Genomic DNA, 18,225 nt, shown 5'->3' on the forward strand with positions numbered 1-18,225 from the left:
TCAAGTTCGTGCTATATAAAACTCCAGAAATAAAAAAAATATGGTCGATCAGGAGTAGATTAGGTTTCCAATGTCTTTAAAGAATCCTTTAGAATTATTCCAAGGTCAAAGTGAAGTGTCAACAAGATCTTGTGGGTGGTAAGGCACCTGCTGCACAGCGCCATGTTACACATGAAACCTTTTAGTAGGCCCTTGATTTTTGGCAGAAATACAATGCACAATTGAATATATAAATTTATATCTCTAATTGCAAAAAGAAAAAGCTAAAGCCCAGCAATGGAAAGCATTGTCCGACTGAGCGAAGGTTGTACAGAACAAAAGGGTCTCAGGTACACACATGCAGGCAGCACACATGCATGACTGCAGCTGACATGATGCGGCAGGGCAGTGAAGAAAGTATGAATGAGATTTAGAAGGGGAGGCAGGGGCTGGGAACCGGTACTTCGGAGCAGGGACAATCTTGACGTGATGAGTAAAGGTGAAGGAGACTGATGGCGGGGACTATGCAGGTGGTGAGAAGAGAAGGACAGCAAAAGATGGGTTGGGGCGGGGGACTATACAATGGGTGGATTCAGCAAGAAGGAGGCAGAAAAAATAGGCGAGGGGAAGGAGGGGCAATAGAGCTGTGAAAGAGTGAAGTGAAAATGGTAAGTGAAAGGGTATGACCAAGCTGGCTTCATGCAATGAGCTAACACCACCAAACCTGTCTGGACTGAGAGTTTCACCCTTCACACTGTGGACTTTGAGTCTTAGCCGGCATTTAACTATTGACTGAAAAAACAGCTTTTCTGAAAGCTACCCTCATGAAATGGGGCTAGTTGACATCTATAAGCAAAGGTGCTGGAGGCCAAACATGACAGAAGGAGATAGACTGTAACCATGGGACAAGTCGAGGGACAAGCAGGAAAGGGAACAAGTGAAACACACTGAAGGACATTGGTGACAGGAATATAGAAAGCAGCGGAAGAGCAAGGGTATCGGTGCTCAGAAGAAGAAGCGGTCAAGCTGAGGAGGAAGGGTGACAAAAGAGGATGGGTTTGAGATGGAGGTAGGCGAGACGGTAAATGGATTAGTTTGATACAGATGAGAGCGGCTGAGGATCAAGGAGGAGAGGGTAAAACCAGCTAAAGTGGAGACAGGAATGTGGAGGTCCATAGAACAAGGCTGACAGGAAGATGGACATGAAAGAAAGATAAAGGTGGCAAGAGTGGAGAAATAGCGCTACACGGCATAACATCTGACGCGCCCACAACGCCATTGCCTCTGTGGATAGACTGGGCGAACCTGCTGGCGGACATAGATAGGGCCTTTGACTCTTTGAGTTGGACGTATCTGTTTGCACTATTGAACAACCTTAATCTTGGTCCTCGTCTCTTGAGAGATATCAAACTTTTATATACTGGTGTCACTGCGGCGGTCCGTGTGTCCGACTCCGTTTCACAAACATTTTCTATCGGACGTGGCACCCGCCAGGGTTGCACCCTTTCCCCAGATCTCTTCGCACTCGCTATGGAGCTGCTTGTGGCGTGGGTGCGAATTGACGCTCAGTACTGGGGATTTGAGTGGCCTGGGGCAATGATGGATCACATAACGTTGTATGCGGCCCACGTGTTATTTTTCCTTATGCATCCGGATCGTTCTGGGCCTCGACTTCTCAGGATCATGCAGATCTTTGGTGAGACCTAGGGACTTTACATAAACCCACGTAAATCCTATCTATGGCCCTTACGCAATACAGGATGACACGGTTCCTAGTCCGAGGGTGTCACGGTGGTACCTGACGGTTTCAAATATCTGTTTTTTTTGGGGGGCCGCCTCACAGCCATTGTCCTGGGAATGAAATGTAACTCCGCTTTGGGTACAGTTCAAAGAGCAGACTTGCGTCTGGTCGCATCTACCCCTTTCTTTATTTGGTAGAGCCGCCATTTTTAAGATGGTCTCCCTACCCCGATTATTGTAGCAACTTCAAAATTATCCATATCTAATACCATCTACCTGGTTTATACAACTGAACGCTACACTTCAACACTTCTTCTGGTGGGGGGGGGAGATGGGTCCGCCCGGGTCGCTTTAAGGACCTGTTTTCAATCAACCTACTGCGGTGGATTGGCAACACCTGACATCCAGGCATATTATGCGGCTTCACATCTACTTAGTTTAAATGACTGGTGGTATGAAGATAGGTCAGATCCTGCCTATACGGTCGAGTGGTGGCTAATGGGTACCCAACCCTTGCATTCTGTTTTGTATGCGGGAACAACCCTGAAGGCACTACCCCCAGTGACCGCCACGGTCTTTAGACTCTGGAAGCGCACTCTCCGGCAGCTGGGATGGTGGGGCAGAATAACAAAAGAAGCTCCCCTTTGGGTTAATGGTCTCCTGCCGCAGCTGGCTGGTCTCCCTGGTTTTTCGGGATGGGATTAAAATAGGGATTTCTACCGTTGGGGATGTCCTCCATGGACAGGCACTGAAGTCCTTTCAGGAGCTGCAGCAAGCGTATGCGATGCTTCGTTTGCAATTTTACAAATATCTGCAGTTCTGTCATGCCTTCTCGCCCTATTTGACACTCCAGGAGTCTATACCCGAGTTTAGCCCTCTTGAGGCTAAGGTGTTCATGGGAGACTTAGGGGAACACAAGATTGCCAAAATCTACTGCACACAAGTCACAAATAGCCATACAACACTATCCAACACACGGGAGGCCTGGCAGGCTGACCTGGGCCCATTAGACGATGAGGACTAGACTGAGGCGATGGCATCCCCGCGGGGCGCTGCTATAGCACCACGATTCCAATCCATACAGTTTAAATACCTACACCGGGGGGTATTACACAAGACACCGGCTCTGACAGGCGGGACTCATTGACTCTCCGCTTTGCTTAAGGCATGGTGCGGCGGACAGTACTTTCCTCCGCACAGTATTGTCATGTATATCTCTCTCGAAGTTCTGGCATGGCGTCATTACATGCCTGTCGTGGGTTTTGGGTTCGGACATCCCCCACTCACCCAGACTGACCCTCCTACATATCACCGATGACATTGGGGGGGGAACATCTACAAACGCCACCTACTGTTACTGGGCCTCACATTTGCAAAGCGAGACATCGCCAAAAAATGGAAATACACCTCCTCGCCCTCTCTTGGGGGTCTACAAAAAGGGTCTGGATTTCTTTATGGGGATGGAGATACCTATTTTTGCTGCTCGGGGCTGCCCCCGGAAACATCAGAAGAGATGGTCAGACTTCCGGGGGATTTACTTAGAGCCTATTCCTCATCCAACAACAGATTGATTTGAACATAGTTGCTATGTGAAGGGATCTTCAGATTGTGATTGGGTTGACTCTGCAGTTATAGATGGACCATATATGTTTTATACCTTATTGTGGATCTGTGACACTTCTGTTTATGGTTAATGAAACAAGTTGCTATGCACATGATCCTCCTTTTTACAGCTTGATACAAAACGTCAACATCAGTATTTGTATTATGTACCCATCACTGTTTTGGTGCGACGGCCAGTCAGGTGTCATTTAGCTGTTGACAGTAACATTTTGTTGTGGTAAAAAGAGTGGAGAAAAAGAGTGGGCAGTTTCTCTTGGGTTGCAGGAGCCACTCTGCAGTGGCAACTGCAACACATCCCTGGTAAGTATGGCCGTAGAATGTCAGGTCAGAAAAAAGGAACTTGCATTCTCTTATCTGCTGTATGCATTCTGGAATCTAAGCGTTGGAGTATAGAACCTATATTGGCCCACGATGCAATATGCAGAAGTACATTTTCCAATTGCTTGTATGGACTCTCCAACAAGGTCATGACATAGCCCTAATTGCGTTTCCATTAGCGATTGGTGACAGAGCATGAAGTAATCACCCTTCTGTGTTTCACTTTGCTGTCATGAAAGCAAGTAGTTGTAGTTATGTTTGTTCACAGATGTGACCACCCATAGACTTGCTTAAAGATGCAACAAGAAATTCTGTGTATGTTCTCCTGCTGCATCCATTTGACAAGATAAAACACACTGACACACACACACACACACACACACACACACACACATCACCAGCGATTCCTCCTCGGTTGAGATGCCCTCCCAGCCTCTACCCTGGAGAATGAACACGTGCTGCTCCCTTCTCCTCATCACACACAGGGCTTCTAGATGGCAGAGGGCATGAGAACTACCAGGATGAGAGGATGAGTCCGGCCTGAGGAAACGATACGCCCTAGCGCCTTGCATGCAGGCGCTGACACTTATTTACATTGAACTCGTCTTACACAATCGTCCCGAAACGATTCCTCTTTATACCGTTTAATTAACTAAATGACTTTAATGTAAATGAGTGCGTGATAAAGAAAAATGAATCACTTTTTCAATTCTTCTCAGTAATGGGCTATTTGCAGTCCAAATTAGTAGTCTACCGTCTTAATTGAGAAAAAGAGAGTGACACTTAGGGGTGGATGTTAAACATAATAAACTAAGTTCTAACTTTGGCATGCCTTAGAGCTATGCTTAAAACGCACAGGTTTTTTTTCTTACAATTGCCGGCGAACTAAAACATTTTTTACTTTATATGAGGGTTGTTCATACTCACTTTGAACACCTAAACCATATATCTTCAACACTGAGTATCAGAGTACAAATTCAGTATGAAAAACCATTGTGAACTATGATCTGTGACTTTATGGGTGTTCACCCACTTTTTAATGCTACTGCTTTTCCACCCACTGTAAACACCTATGATCCCATCCTGTACGTAAATTTAGCACTAGGTAATATTGAGGCCACTGACAGATTTTCTGAGGTGGTAAGTTCCATTGGCAAACATGAGTGTCGGCAAACCAGTTTTCTGCAATACTGCTGCTGCTCTCAGAAGATTCAACCACCACGAGAGCCAACTTCCGCATGAGCATGATGAGTGTCGCCAAATGGATGAAAAACAACTGTCTGAAACTCAACAACAACAAAACGGAAGTGCTGATCTTCAGAAACAACACCTCCCTGTGGAATGACTCCAGGTGGCCCTAGGAACTAGAACCCACACTAACCTCGGCTGGGCAGCAAACTCGAAAACCCAAATCAACGTAGTGTAATCCCCCTGCTTCCTCACTCTTCCCCTCAACATCAGACAAAATCGTCACTCAAGCCCTAGTCAGTAGCCCCATGGACAACGGCAACGCATTCTACACAGGAATCACCACACACCCCTTGACGAGATAAAAAACCATATAGAACTCAGCGGCCAGACTCATCCTTGACTTCCCCAAACAGATCCTTATAAACCCTCACCTCAAGCAACTCCACTGGCTCCCCATACAGAAAAAAATTAAATTGAAGATGCTGATCCACACGTACAAAGTCACGCACAACCATGAACCAGCCTACATCAACCACCACCTGAACTTCCACCAACCCTCCAGACATCTGCGTTACACCTCCCTCTCACTTGCACTCTCCCACCCCCGCATCCGCCGAAGCAACAGTGGAGGATGCTCTTTCTCTTACCTCACGGCTAAATCTTAGAACGACCTTCCTCTAAACCTCCGTACCCACCAGCTCCCTACTAGCTTTCTGATTAGTGACAAGTTTATAAATCCTGATTGATTGATTGATTGGATGACAAAAATGTGACTGGGCTCACTTGGCTTAGTCCAGCTTTAGCTTTCTGCTATTGGCAACTTCTAGGAGTTTTTATATACCTCTTCAAATTTAACTTACACGTTCTACAATCACGCAAAAGCATTCTGTAACACTGAATGCAGAAAAACTATCAAAGCGTTTGCTCTGTCGATAAAGAGCGCATGCAAAAGAATTTTTGCATTTGGTGAGAGTTTCATTTAGCATCCACACATGACACAGTTGTGCTGCATTACAGTGGGGGGAGGCGGGGGATTGGGGGACGACAGAGTAGAGAGTTAAAGACCCCATGCTCCTTTATCAGCCCTGGTATGTCCATGTGCCCAGTGTGGCAACGAGTGGTGTTAACTTCATGTAATTCTGTAAATGAACTGCTTGCACTTCAGATGCAATGCACACAAATTAATTACCCAAAAACTCCTTTTTAGGTCTCGCCTGGCGTAGGCTGCGCAGTCTCGCTGGCGAGATTTAATGATATGGGTATTTTCTGTAAGGGGCATTAAGCCCCGCCCCTCTTTTCCATTGGCTGACGTCACCGTATATCCTAAACGGTGGCCAGCCATTGGAAAAGAGTTCCTTGTGACGTATTCGCTCTGCTTTTTCGGCCGTCCCATTTGGACGGCCTCGCCTGCTTTGCGTTCGCCGCAAAAGGTTTCTTATCTTTTATGGGGCCAAACACATGGCCCCATAAAGACAAGAAATCTTTTAGCAGGCGAGAAAGCCGAGCAAATACGTCATGGCAAGCGCTTGTTGCTGGGTGTTGTAAACATTGCCTCCTCCAATCTGTGTAGAAACTGCTTTCCCTTGACTCCTCCTACACTACCGCCTCCTGCCCCCTGAAACGGTTCTGTCCCTTTAAACAAGAGCTTGTCCTTTAGTTCTGCACTATCTAGTCGTACCCTGTCAACAGAACACAGCTACTGAATCCAGAATGGGCGATGCTTGCTTTGCTCTGCAAGAAACCTCGAGATTACAAAAAGATCAGGTAAAAAAATGTATTTTTATTCTGCCTATAGGCTCAGTGGTTGTTGACAAGAACCCATCCCCCGCGCAAGCGTTCTGTTACTCTTGGTCTGGCTTATTATAGGGCAGATCTGCACAGGAAATGTTTTTGTGACCAAGTAGCCTCACCCGGAAGTGATATTTGCGTTGCGTTGCGTAGCGTGTACGAAAGGAGGAGGATACACAAACGTAGAATATTGGAAACAACAGTCCGGTGACGCACATTAAGCAGAAGACGTGATGAGTTCTTAATCGCTCTGCGTCTTGTTTTGAGCAGTCAATACGACACATTGAGAATTTTACGATAGCTGCATGTAATATTAATTTCCCATTGTGAGATCCCACCTTTGAGGCAATGTTACCATTGTATGTTTTTGTAAAAAAATAGAACGTGTTGGGAAGGGGGTACAAGCCCCCTTCCCCGTGCTCTCAGTCTCTTTTTACTGGAATACGTGTCTTTGGGGCGAGAGAACTTTTGATTCCTAGTAACCAGTCGACTCTATATGAAAGGAGGGGGGGGTTAAGCAAGGCTGCCATGTTTACAGTCCATGTGACATCGGATTTCGTGTGACATTGTTGAGTGACACTCGTGCAACATCGTTGAGTGACACTTTTTGAAACCCAAGAGGAAATATGCGGCAGGATAACCCGCAGAGCAATGCTCACTGATCCTCTGAAGTAGAATTGCCCCTTGGCACATATTGTCTGCATTGTTTGTGACCCCGTAATGTCCGTACTACCCTGCCAGCAATAACTCCCTCATAGCTGCCAAGGTTTCAGATTGCTGTGTGTAACACTCAGAATTTCAGTGTAATTATTAAGTGACATTTCAACGCCTATGAGTGACAGGTGTGTGACAAGTGAGACAAAAACACAGTGGCCGCTACCTGCCCAGCCACAACAGCACCAGTGATCACACCAGCTAACTTTGGGATTGTTAACAAGGACCCAGGGGACAAGAAAGTTGATGTTGTTTCATTTAATAACAAGCATTTGTAATGCAAAAGGTCTCACATTTACGCAAGTTTGAGCTATTGACATTGCATATAACAATGCCTTTTATATTTGTTTTCGTTTTAAAAACATAAATAAAGAGCATTGTCATTTGCAATGCCAATAAGCTTTAACTCGTGTAACTGCGAGACCTATTGCATTGCAAATGCTTGTTAATCAGTGGAAGCAAGAAAGCTTGGAGTTTATCAGTTTCAGTATGGCAATGGTGCTGGGCTGGCAGCGTATGTCAGGCAGCACGTGTGCATGCAGCGGCACTTGGGAGGTGGGTACAGGCTGAACAATGATCCAATCTATCGTCACTGCTGAACCACAGTGTCAACGTCAGGTAGAGCTGCCAATCATGGGAACGATGTCTGTCCCTAATCTTCTGACTTGCTTGGCACTATGTAGTGTGTGGCCCTTACCGAAGACACGGAGAAAGGTCTGGAGCAGCAAAGATTAAAGCAGCAGCAAATGTACCCAGAGCTGCACATGGCGTAGAAACAAAGCGAGGCAGACTGCAGGCCATCGACATGGAAACACTGTGGATAGATGGTAACGGATGGACAATTACCAGATGTGTTAGCCACACTGAGTTGGGATGTTGGCCGGTCAGGAGCCTCAGCCTGGGTGAGAACACAGTTGCTAGAAGTAGTAGCGGCGGGTCTAATGACACACACCCCAGTGGTGGGTGAGCTCCTATGGAAAGAACCATGATATTATAATGCATTGCATGCATGGTTGTACAGTGCTAGTGGGGCTTGCAGGCAGAAGCAGCACACACTCCTAACCATGGCCTGTATCATCTCTGCCTATGTACAACAAGTCAGACCAGACCTTTAGCAGGAAACCTATCGCCTCCCATGCTCCCTCGTCCATTCCAGAACTAGGGCCTGCATTCACTTGAACTCAGCCGTCGACCCTCAAAACTGACCTGCAGCAACCCGGACATTTCACAAGACGGACCTGCACCTAGGTTCTCCAATGCTGCCTTGAACACTTTTAAGGTTGAGCAAAATGCTAATGTGAATATTTCGTGGCCTTTCAGTACTGCCTGTAATGTATGTTTAGCTAATTTGAAAATCCACTATTGGCAAGTCCAGTGGCATCCACTGAAGAGTGTTTGTCTACCATTAAATCTCTCCCTCTCCTCAACTGGCTGCATTGATGTGCACTGACTTTGTAAAATGTGCATAGTGAGGACTTGCTAAGGTGGATTCTGAATACTTATGGAGGCCAGTGCACTACTGTCTAATAAGAATGCAGTAGCTAGTCATGGCCAGGACTCTGCATAATGAATGGCCATCAGCTGCTCAGATACACATCAAAGAGCAAATGATTTTTCTGGGAAATGTGATAGGAGAAGAGAGGAAGCTTTGTCTATATGAGAGATGACATTCTCTCTCCCATAAGCACACACAGAAGGATAAACTCGCACTTAACAGTACACACGAATGGGGACTTCAGCCAAGGTCTCTTTCACAAAGTATGTTTACTAAAACAATAAACCAGAATATTAACTACTGCAACTTTAAGAAACTGATAGGATCCACCAGAAAATCAGTATACAATGCCTGGAATAACTCCCCGACCCTCGCCCCCCTCACCCTCCCCCCAGCCTAAGGTCGAGATGCTCTCCCTCTGGTAGAAAACACTTCAGACAATGGGCCACTTTCACTGATGGACTGCCAAAAGGTTGTGCGAAAGAGAACAGACCACCAAATTCCTAAAGGATGGCAATGTCTCCTACTTTCCTCTCCTACTTTTAACATGGTGAACATACTCACTAGTAAAACGTGTTAGTAGCTGAGAATGCATTAATGAGCTAACACGGGTTCCGTCTGCGCATTAGCGCCCATGCTATCTCTGCCGTTCACCATTCCCAGCTGGAGGTGCACTTTTTTATGAATACAGTTTCTGGCCATATGGGCGATGATTAAAATACATGATTCTCCCTCAGGATCCAGGTTGGAGAGGGAACGTGTATAGAACAAGCTTAAAGCGCTGGGAAAATGTGGCGAAGAGAAAATAAGTGCCGCAAACTCACACTGCTTGTGGTTCCTTGAATTTCCCCACTTGCTGGATGTGGTACATGAGGTCTCCGCCATTTACGTACTCCATAACAAAATAGAGGCGGTCCTACAACAAAGAACGAACAAATGATGAATAATAGCATACTGTTGTTAACATCTTTTAATACAGCCAAGCATACTGAAACCAATGCATATCATATCATATTATTATAGCACTCAAAGAATGATTGAGATATTTCATGTCAAGTCTTTGACCAGCATACCACGTTTGCAAAGAACATTTATGCACCTGCTGAATGTTGCCAACATGCTGTTCCATAATAAGACAAATTAACAGTTTAACTGAAGTGCAAATTCTCCTTAGAAGGGATACAAATAACTATTTGGACCACTGTCCGTCCAAAACAGAACAGGTTGATGGCCTTTACCTTAACAATAGCACTGATCTATCGGAAGTCACCTATCCCTTAATGTAAAATGGGACACATTAGGGAGAAGTGTCCTTCAAGAATAAGGCGGCCATCTTAAATCGGTTATCCTGAAGAAACCATCGGTAAACCTGAATATCCTGGATTAATACTGGCTAAGCTTCAATTTCACCACATCTCAGGAAATTCTTGGTTAGTCAAGATGGAGACAAGAATAAATGAAATTGAACAACATGCTTCATGATCATCAGTGAGGGTTCAGGCGTGAGCAAGTGTGACTCCACCATGGCTAACACATGAAAAGCACTCCTCAGGGACTTGGTTTAATATAAGAGCACAGCTCGTGTACTACTTAAACCACCCTGGCATGCTCACTATGACGATCTGTACCAGCACTTGATGAAGCGAAGGAAAAAATAGTAAGCAGGTGTATAGAGATCTGCCCTGGAGTGGATCCGTACGTTTATCCTCGATCACCACCACCAAGAACAGATTGTGTCACTGGGAACATCAACAAATATAGTGTCACTCTCAGTGAAAAACTGGTTATCCTGATGAATGTTCTACGTCTATAAATACCTAAATCATCATCACAGGACCCGGGGCACTCCCGAGTGTATGCTCAAATGAAAAAATCTAAAATCCCTTTCCATTTCTAAAACGAGTGATGAATTAAGGCTATAGGCACATTACGCCTTATCCATGGATTTGGACAAGATAAGCAAGAATTTATTTTGCATGAATGGAGGCAAAACCAAGATTGTGCCTTTTGAACTCTGCGGGATTTGCATCAACTTAGGGGCGAACTCAAGCATATTTTGATGAAAGAGGCAGCTAAGAAGTTGCTCTACATTAATCAAAACTACTACGAATGGGGGGACAAGGCGGATAGGCTCTTAGCCAACAAATTACGCATCCGTTGCACACATAATCACATCAGGGAGATCGAAGAGATGAGGGTCATTTTTAACTGGAGACGGATGATATAATTAGAGTTTTTCATCACTACTATTCCACTCTTTACCAGGCCCAGCATCTCAATGCACAACATCGAGATGTTTACCTTCTTCCATACACCCCCCCCCCGGATAGAGCTGAGGAGTTGCACCTCCTTGACGAAGACATCACCCCGGATGAGGTCCAAACAATGATTATTTATCTCCCCTCATGAAAGGCGCCAGGTTTATCTCCCCTCATGAAAGGCGCCAGGTTTAAACGGGTACTCGGCTATATTTAATAAAGCGTACGCCTCCCTCTTGCTAGAACCCCGGGTAAAGGTGTTCAATTCTTTTTTGGTTTACTGAGTGGTTACCGATACCATGTTGGAATTCCATATTAAGCTCCTCCTAAAACCAGGTAAACCTGCTACCCACTGTTCATCGTAGAAGCCCATAGCATCATTAAACTGCAATGTGAAATTGTTTGCTCCCATCCTAGTGGCCCGTCTACACCACATCAGGCCTTCTATTATCGCACCAACTGTGAGACGTGGCTGAAGCTACTTGTGTGTGTGTGGAGGCGTGTAATTGCTGCTGCTATTGCGTGTTTGCACATTATTTGAAATACTGAATATCGAAATATAGTAAAGTGTGTCTAGTAACATTTTAAAATTGACTGCCCTGATTTTAAAATTGAATTGCTCCGTTTTAAAATTGGATTGCCATGTTTTTAAAAATGTAATTGATTCTATCGAAACGGAGCTGACCCATTTCTAGCAAAACTTAGCCATTGACGTGACTCGCGGTGCCGCCTGTTAGAGCGAGCCCGCCATCGAAGGGTCAGCGGTCTAGTTCTCCGCTCCCCAGACCTCAAATAGCGCGCTGGAGCGACTGCGCAGCGGGTGCGCGCAGTGGGCGCGCCGCCGGAGCCGAAGGCAAGCCCGTCTGCACCCGTCGGAGCGCGTCCAGCACAAGGACCACTGGTTCTGCCCCCATCCACAAATATAACAAAAAACAACTTCTGGATTTACAGAATGGTGAGTGCATGGCCTGTAGCGACTGGGAGGGGGGAATAAACATGAGCACATATATATGCAGGGGTTGCGGGTATCGGTTTGATCGATCATCGGGGATAAAGGGAAAGATTCTATTATTCTAGATTTAGGCTGTAAAGACCATCACGAAGGTAAAGAAAGCCAAGATGGTCGACAACACTTTCCTCAGGGACCAGGCGGTAAAAACAATCTGAGGAAGGTCGAGATAAGTAGGAAGTCAATACAGACTCTGTCTTGCATACTACTGAACACTCGATCACTCGTAAAACATAAATACCAACTAGAATGTTTACTCCAAATAGAAAATCCGGACATTACCTTCTTAACTGAGACATGGACGGATGCCAACACAGACCCAGACTGGAATATGGCCCTCCCTCCCGGCTATTCAATGGTACAGCACGATAGGACAGAAGGCAGAGGTGGTGGTGTAGCAATAATATACAGAGATAATCTAAGACTGAGACATGAGGTCGTAACCATGCTTCCATCTGAGACATTAATGTTTTCTTTTAAACTTAATGACTCCTTCACATTCAAAGGGCTACTTGTATATAGGACGCCGGGACCCAGGATGGTGTTCTCGCAGGCCATCTTAAACTTCCTAGAGTCAAGCCTGGATTCTAAGTACCTCAATATTATAGGGGACTTTAACTATCATCTTGAACTAGAGACCAACCCAGATACAGTAAGATTGGTGGACAATCTGGCAGCATATGGACTCTCCCAAATCGTATTGGAACCTACGCACTTGGCCGGTCATACTTTGGATGGGATTTTTACAAACCAATCAGGTATAAAAATAGCTAAAACATTACCACTGCCTTGGACTGATCATAGAGCGATTGTCTTTGAGGTGACAAATCAAAATTATACACTGCCCCAACCCCTTTCCGCTCTGAACTTGCAGGTTCGGCACTGGAATAAGGTAAAAAAGGCCGACCTGGAACAGGCATTAAGCTCAGCCTCATTCACTCTAAGCAATGATAATGATATAGCAGCTAGTCGATTTGACAACTGGATCAGAACAGCTGTAGACAATATGGCCCCCGAAATTAACAAAATTATTAGAAGAGCAACGGCAACAGCACTCTGGTATAGTCCAGAGGTAAAAATAATAAAAATGTAATGCAGACGGACAGAACGAGTCTGGAGAACAGACTACAGTTAGAGCATAAGGCACTATACAATCAATGTTTGGAGGCATACAAACAGGCTACTGTCAAAGCCAAAAGGACTTATTTTACTACTAAAATAAGCGAGGCGACACACTCCTCAAAAGAACTGTTTAAAACTGTACACACACTTGTCACCCCCCAACACTCAGGTAAATTTGTACCTGACCAAGCTTTCTGTAATGTAATGGCCAACTTTTTCCAAAACAAAGTACAAGTGATATATGATGGTCTTTTAAACTCAATGAAGATTAGGCCTGATAATAACTCTTTAAACATAAATGTCTGGGCAACAAATAGCAGATTGGGCTGTTTCACGACACTTAATGTCGAGGAGATCAATGACCACCTGATATCCACCAAATCCGGCTCTCCAAACGACCCATGCCCCCCAGCAGTTTTTCATCTGGCCTCCAAGGTCATTAGCACACATCTCACCCCCCTTTTAAATCAAGTTTTGGAAACAGGCAAATATCCTGAGGCATGGAAAAAGGCCTGTATAAGGCCAATTCTAAAAAAACGACCTCAGATCCACTTGAACCAAAAAACTATCAGCCAATCTCCCGACTATCATTACCAGCGAAGATCCTGGAAAAGGCCATAAATAAGGAGTTAATTCAGTATCAAGAAGATAACTCCCTGCTGGATTGCACACAACATGGCTTTAGGCCTTGTCATTCGACAGAAACAGCGTTGGTGCTGGCAAATGAGGAGATTCGAAGGATAGTGGATGGGGGCAGTAGAGCAATCCTGGTCCTGTTAGACCTCTCGGCAGCGTTTGACACTGTAAACCATACGGTGTTGGTGCAACGGCTGAAGGAGACAGGGGTGGAGGATACTGCACTAAACCTACTTTCCTCTTTTCTAGACGCCAGACAGCAAAATATACACTGGGAGAACACACAGTCTGGAACGTTTTTACTCCCATGTGGTGTTCCGCAGGGGTCTGCCCTATCCCCGACCCTTTTTAATATATATGTTGCCCCGCTGGCCAATTTGGTCAGGAAACATGGGTTTTCACTGATCATGTATGCCGATGATTCACAGCTCACCATCTCAGTTGCTGAATCTTCAGATACAGTAGCTATCGGCTTCCATGCCTGTCTTATGGAAATTATGCGCTGGATGAGTTCAAACTTTTTGAAAATTAATACTGATAAAACCGAGTTCCTTGAATTTGGTAAAGGACCATCGGTATGGAACACTAGCTGGTGGCCTACGGAGGCGGAAGTTTGCCCTACCCCCGTTGCTAAGGCTAAAAATCTAGGGGTGACCCTAGATAAGCAGCTCAATCTATCTGCCCACATTAATCAACTAACCTCCTCTTGCTTCTTCCTTCTAAAAACTTTGAGGAAAATATTCCCGTTTATAGCAACTGAGCTTCAAAAGACAGTTGTAGTTGCACTCTTTCTAACTAAATTAGATTATTGCAACGCTCTCTTTGTGGGAATTGATAAAGCACAGGGGAGGAAGCTTCAGTCACTTCAGAATGCGGCGGCCAGATTGCTTATGAACATTCCTAAGGGTTGCCCCACCTCAGAGGCCATTAAAACTCTTCACTGGCTTCCAGTCCGTCAAAGGGCTAACTTTAAAGCCCTGTGTCTAGTACACAAGGCCCTCCATGGAGGTATTTCCGGGGAAGTCAGGAATCTCTTTACAAGATACCTCCCTGCTATAACTCTTAGATCATCCACGGAAGGACTTGCCTGTGTCCCAAAAACACGTAAGGTAAGATGGGAAGGCCGCACACTATCCTTCTGTGCGGCAAAACTATGGAACCAGATGCCATACCTTCTGCGCTGTCAACCGAATCGGATGCGGTTCAGGAAGGAATTAAAAACCTGGCTATTTGGCAAAAATTAAACACACGCTCAGGGGCTCATACTCGCGCTCACAGTCAGCGCCAAGATGCCACGGCATTCGCGCGCTCTACAAATAATAACTCAAATCAAATCAAATTCAATCTGGTATAATTTGCAATCGACAGGCAAACCACACCACACACCTAGCGGTAGCTCTAATGGAGGTGGCCAAACGGCGAGAGCAACCAACGACTCTCCTCTCCCTTGATGCTGAGAAGTTGTTCAACATAGTCGACTGGGTATAATTATCCAAGGTTCTTGACAAGATCCACTAAGGGATCAAGATGAAAGTCTTCATTCATGCTGATTTTCAGAAGCTGCTGCCAAGCTCATAATCAATGCTTTCTTCTCCCCACAGATTATGCTTACCTGGCGCACATGGCAGGGATGTCCTTTATCCCACCTAACATTGGTGACCAGGATCCAATCCAATCCTGCAATCCATGGAACGATCATTGACGGCAGAGATTATATGCTGGCTCTCTTTGCTGATGATATTCTTTGCTTCATTACCAACCCAGACACCACTATCTCGGCACCGATGAGCGAGTTAGATTCCTTCTCTCAAGCATCAGGTATGAAAATCAACTTTGCAAAATCACTGGGCATGAGAGAAACAGACCCCCTGAATAGCCTTAAAGATCGCCATCCAGAGAGGCGTCTTCCAGTGGGAGACATCAGAGATTACCTTTCTGGGGGTCAGACTACCACCACACAAGACTGACATATCAGCAATATTCTGCCACTTCTTACTTTTCTCTTCAAAGACCTTAATCGCTGGGGCAAGCTGGAGATCTCCTGGCTGGGAAGACTTAATAGCATGAAAATTAACATCATGCCCGCCTTCTGTATGTTCTCCAAACACTCCCTGTGGCCATCCCCAAGACGACTCGCATGCACATTTGCGTCAAAATGCCTGACTTTGTGTGGGGAGGTAAGTCCTTGAGATTAACGAAGGCATTACTGTGTAGATCTGTAGCAGAGGGAGGCTTGGGGTTTCCGGATATCCTCACATATATCTTGGCTGCCCAACTTCGCCCCTCCATCTATTGGAACAAGAACCTCAATGGTAAACCTTGGGTTCAGGTGGAACAAACCTTCTACCCAATTCCTTTGTCAGGGTTGTTATGGCTCCTTTTGTCGGCCTGGTCAAGGGCCCCCCCCAACCACTACCATTGACATCTACACTTTTGGCATACTGGAGGGAGGTGCGGCAGTGCCGGACATTCCCGACCTATCCCTTAGAATTTCCTGAGCAAAATAGACAAGGTTCTCTAATGTTCAAGATTAAAATACAGAATGTAAAAATAAGTATAATGGCTTCAGTGTATTCCACACGCTTTTTACACATTTAAGTATCATAATCTTAAACCTGTAGATTATGGTGGTTATGTATCAAATTACTATGTTGCTTCATTTGTTCCATTGAATAAATGGGTAGGCAAGCTACTAGTTGGATGTTGCACGCAGAGGTATTCATTTTTTAAAAAAACAAACGTGTGTATCATTTTATAAGCACATGACAATAAACAATGAAGCAGCAGCTCAGTAAGATGGAGAACATACGCAGTAGAGCCACACGGAACCTACATCAATTGCCCAACTACCCTATAAGACACTATAGGGGAAACAACGACATAGCCGTCCACCATAGTAAACATTACAGATCACATGTCGAGCACCCCGATCTAGTGCACCCAAGTGCTACACTGAGTCATCACTGCCCTCGCCATTGTGCCCCACCCCATCTCCCTCCGGATCCAAGAACTTTTGACAAAGCAACCCCAGGCTTCCAAGTCAATTGGACGTTTGGCATCAGTTCTCACACGACGCATTTGCAATTCCTCCGCCGCCGCCCATTCTGAGATATCCCTAACCCAAACCTCCTCTGATGGAGCCCTCATCCCCTTCCAAGTAATGGCCACAGACCACCTTGCCAGCACTAACACCAGCTGCATGAATCTGTACGTCGTTGTACAATTCTTGGGGAGGACAGCAGTCCCCAACAAACACAGGCGAGGTACTTCATCACACGTAAGGGCGGTGGCACGGACCAACCATTCAATAACTCTCTCCCACAACCCCATGCCAGATGCATAAAATCTGACACCTTCACCGCACACTGCCCCCCCCCCACCCCCCCCCCCCACTGCACACATGTGGAGGGGTCAGCCAATACGTCCTCCTGGAAATGCCAATTTGGAGACAGCCTGTCCATCCCTGACTCCAACTCCTCATGCACAGTTACATGATCTGACACAAAACGGGTCAAATGCTGCACCCTCGTTATAGCCTCCACAGGCAAGCCAGTCACCAGTATCCTATCTAACTCTAAGTGACTGGATGGATAGTTCAAGCACCATCCTATGGAATAAACTCTCACCTGAAATATAAGGTAAAGGCCATCTTAGGTTGAGAAAAACACAAAGAACCTCGTTTATATACACAGAGAAATCCCACATAGGTAGCTGTGCAGAATAACAAAAAATGTTGCACCCAGAGTATATGTGCACAAAAGAATGCTGATTGTATTGGATCAACATCTGTACTATGTACTGATCACAGGCTACTTGAGTACATTTCCTTCAGAATAATAATATTTTTAATATAGCATTTTATACCACTGTTCTTGCCATTTCGAAGCACTGTATATCACTGGCTACTTTAAACCATCTCTCAAGTATTGAGAGCTGAGTCAAACTCGTGGCCCATATATTGCAATTAACTCACTGAGCCAGGACCGGCTCGCCTGGCAATGCCAAATGTGGTGAAAGAGGATATCTATTCTAAATGCCACTTTCTGGTGTAATTTTGAATACATTTACCCTTTCATCACTTTTGGCATTGTCAGACGGGGCATTGCTGGCTCAGTGAGTTAATTGCAATATACGAGCCACGATCTCAACAGCAGTTATATGCAAGTGGTATTTGTTAACTTAAGTGCAGCACAGGGTCATAAGTAAGCATACAGTCAACAAGTGATAGGAGAGGTAGCTGGTTATTGGATTGTTACTGCACTGTGATGTAGGGATTGTTCCTAGGCTGTTTGACTCTTCCCCACTCCTGCTCTGTCAGTGCATTCCTGTGGTGAATCAAGCAGCAGTGGGTG

The 18,225-nt window shown here is 45.4% G+C and overlaps 1 protein-coding gene across 3 annotated transcripts in view; it reads right to left on the reverse strand.

Annotated features, from left to right (window-relative positions):
- PRKCA (protein kinase C alpha) overlaps positions 1 to 18,225 on the reverse strand; it is a 1,238,880-nt gene that overhangs the window by 185,678 nt on the left and 1,034,977 nt on the right. For all 3 annotated transcript variants that reach the window (XR_014966571.1, XM_085617273.1, XM_085617272.1), the window contains one exon: positions 9,673 to 9,764. Coding sequence is in view for 2 of the 3 variants with exons in the window: in XM_085617273.1 (XP_085473399.1) it covers positions 9,673 to 9,764 (92 nt within the window). In the remaining variant the exon portion in view is untranslated. The remainder of the gene's footprint in view (positions 1 to 9,672; positions 9,765 to 18,225) is intronic.

Source organism: Triturus cristatus, chromosome 7 (assembly GCF_964204655.1).
Source record: "Triturus cristatus chromosome 7, aTriCri1.1, whole genome shotgun sequence".
In the NCBI taxonomy this organism is placed as follows: domain Eukaryota; kingdom Metazoa; phylum Chordata; class Amphibia; order Caudata; family Salamandridae; genus Triturus; species Triturus cristatus.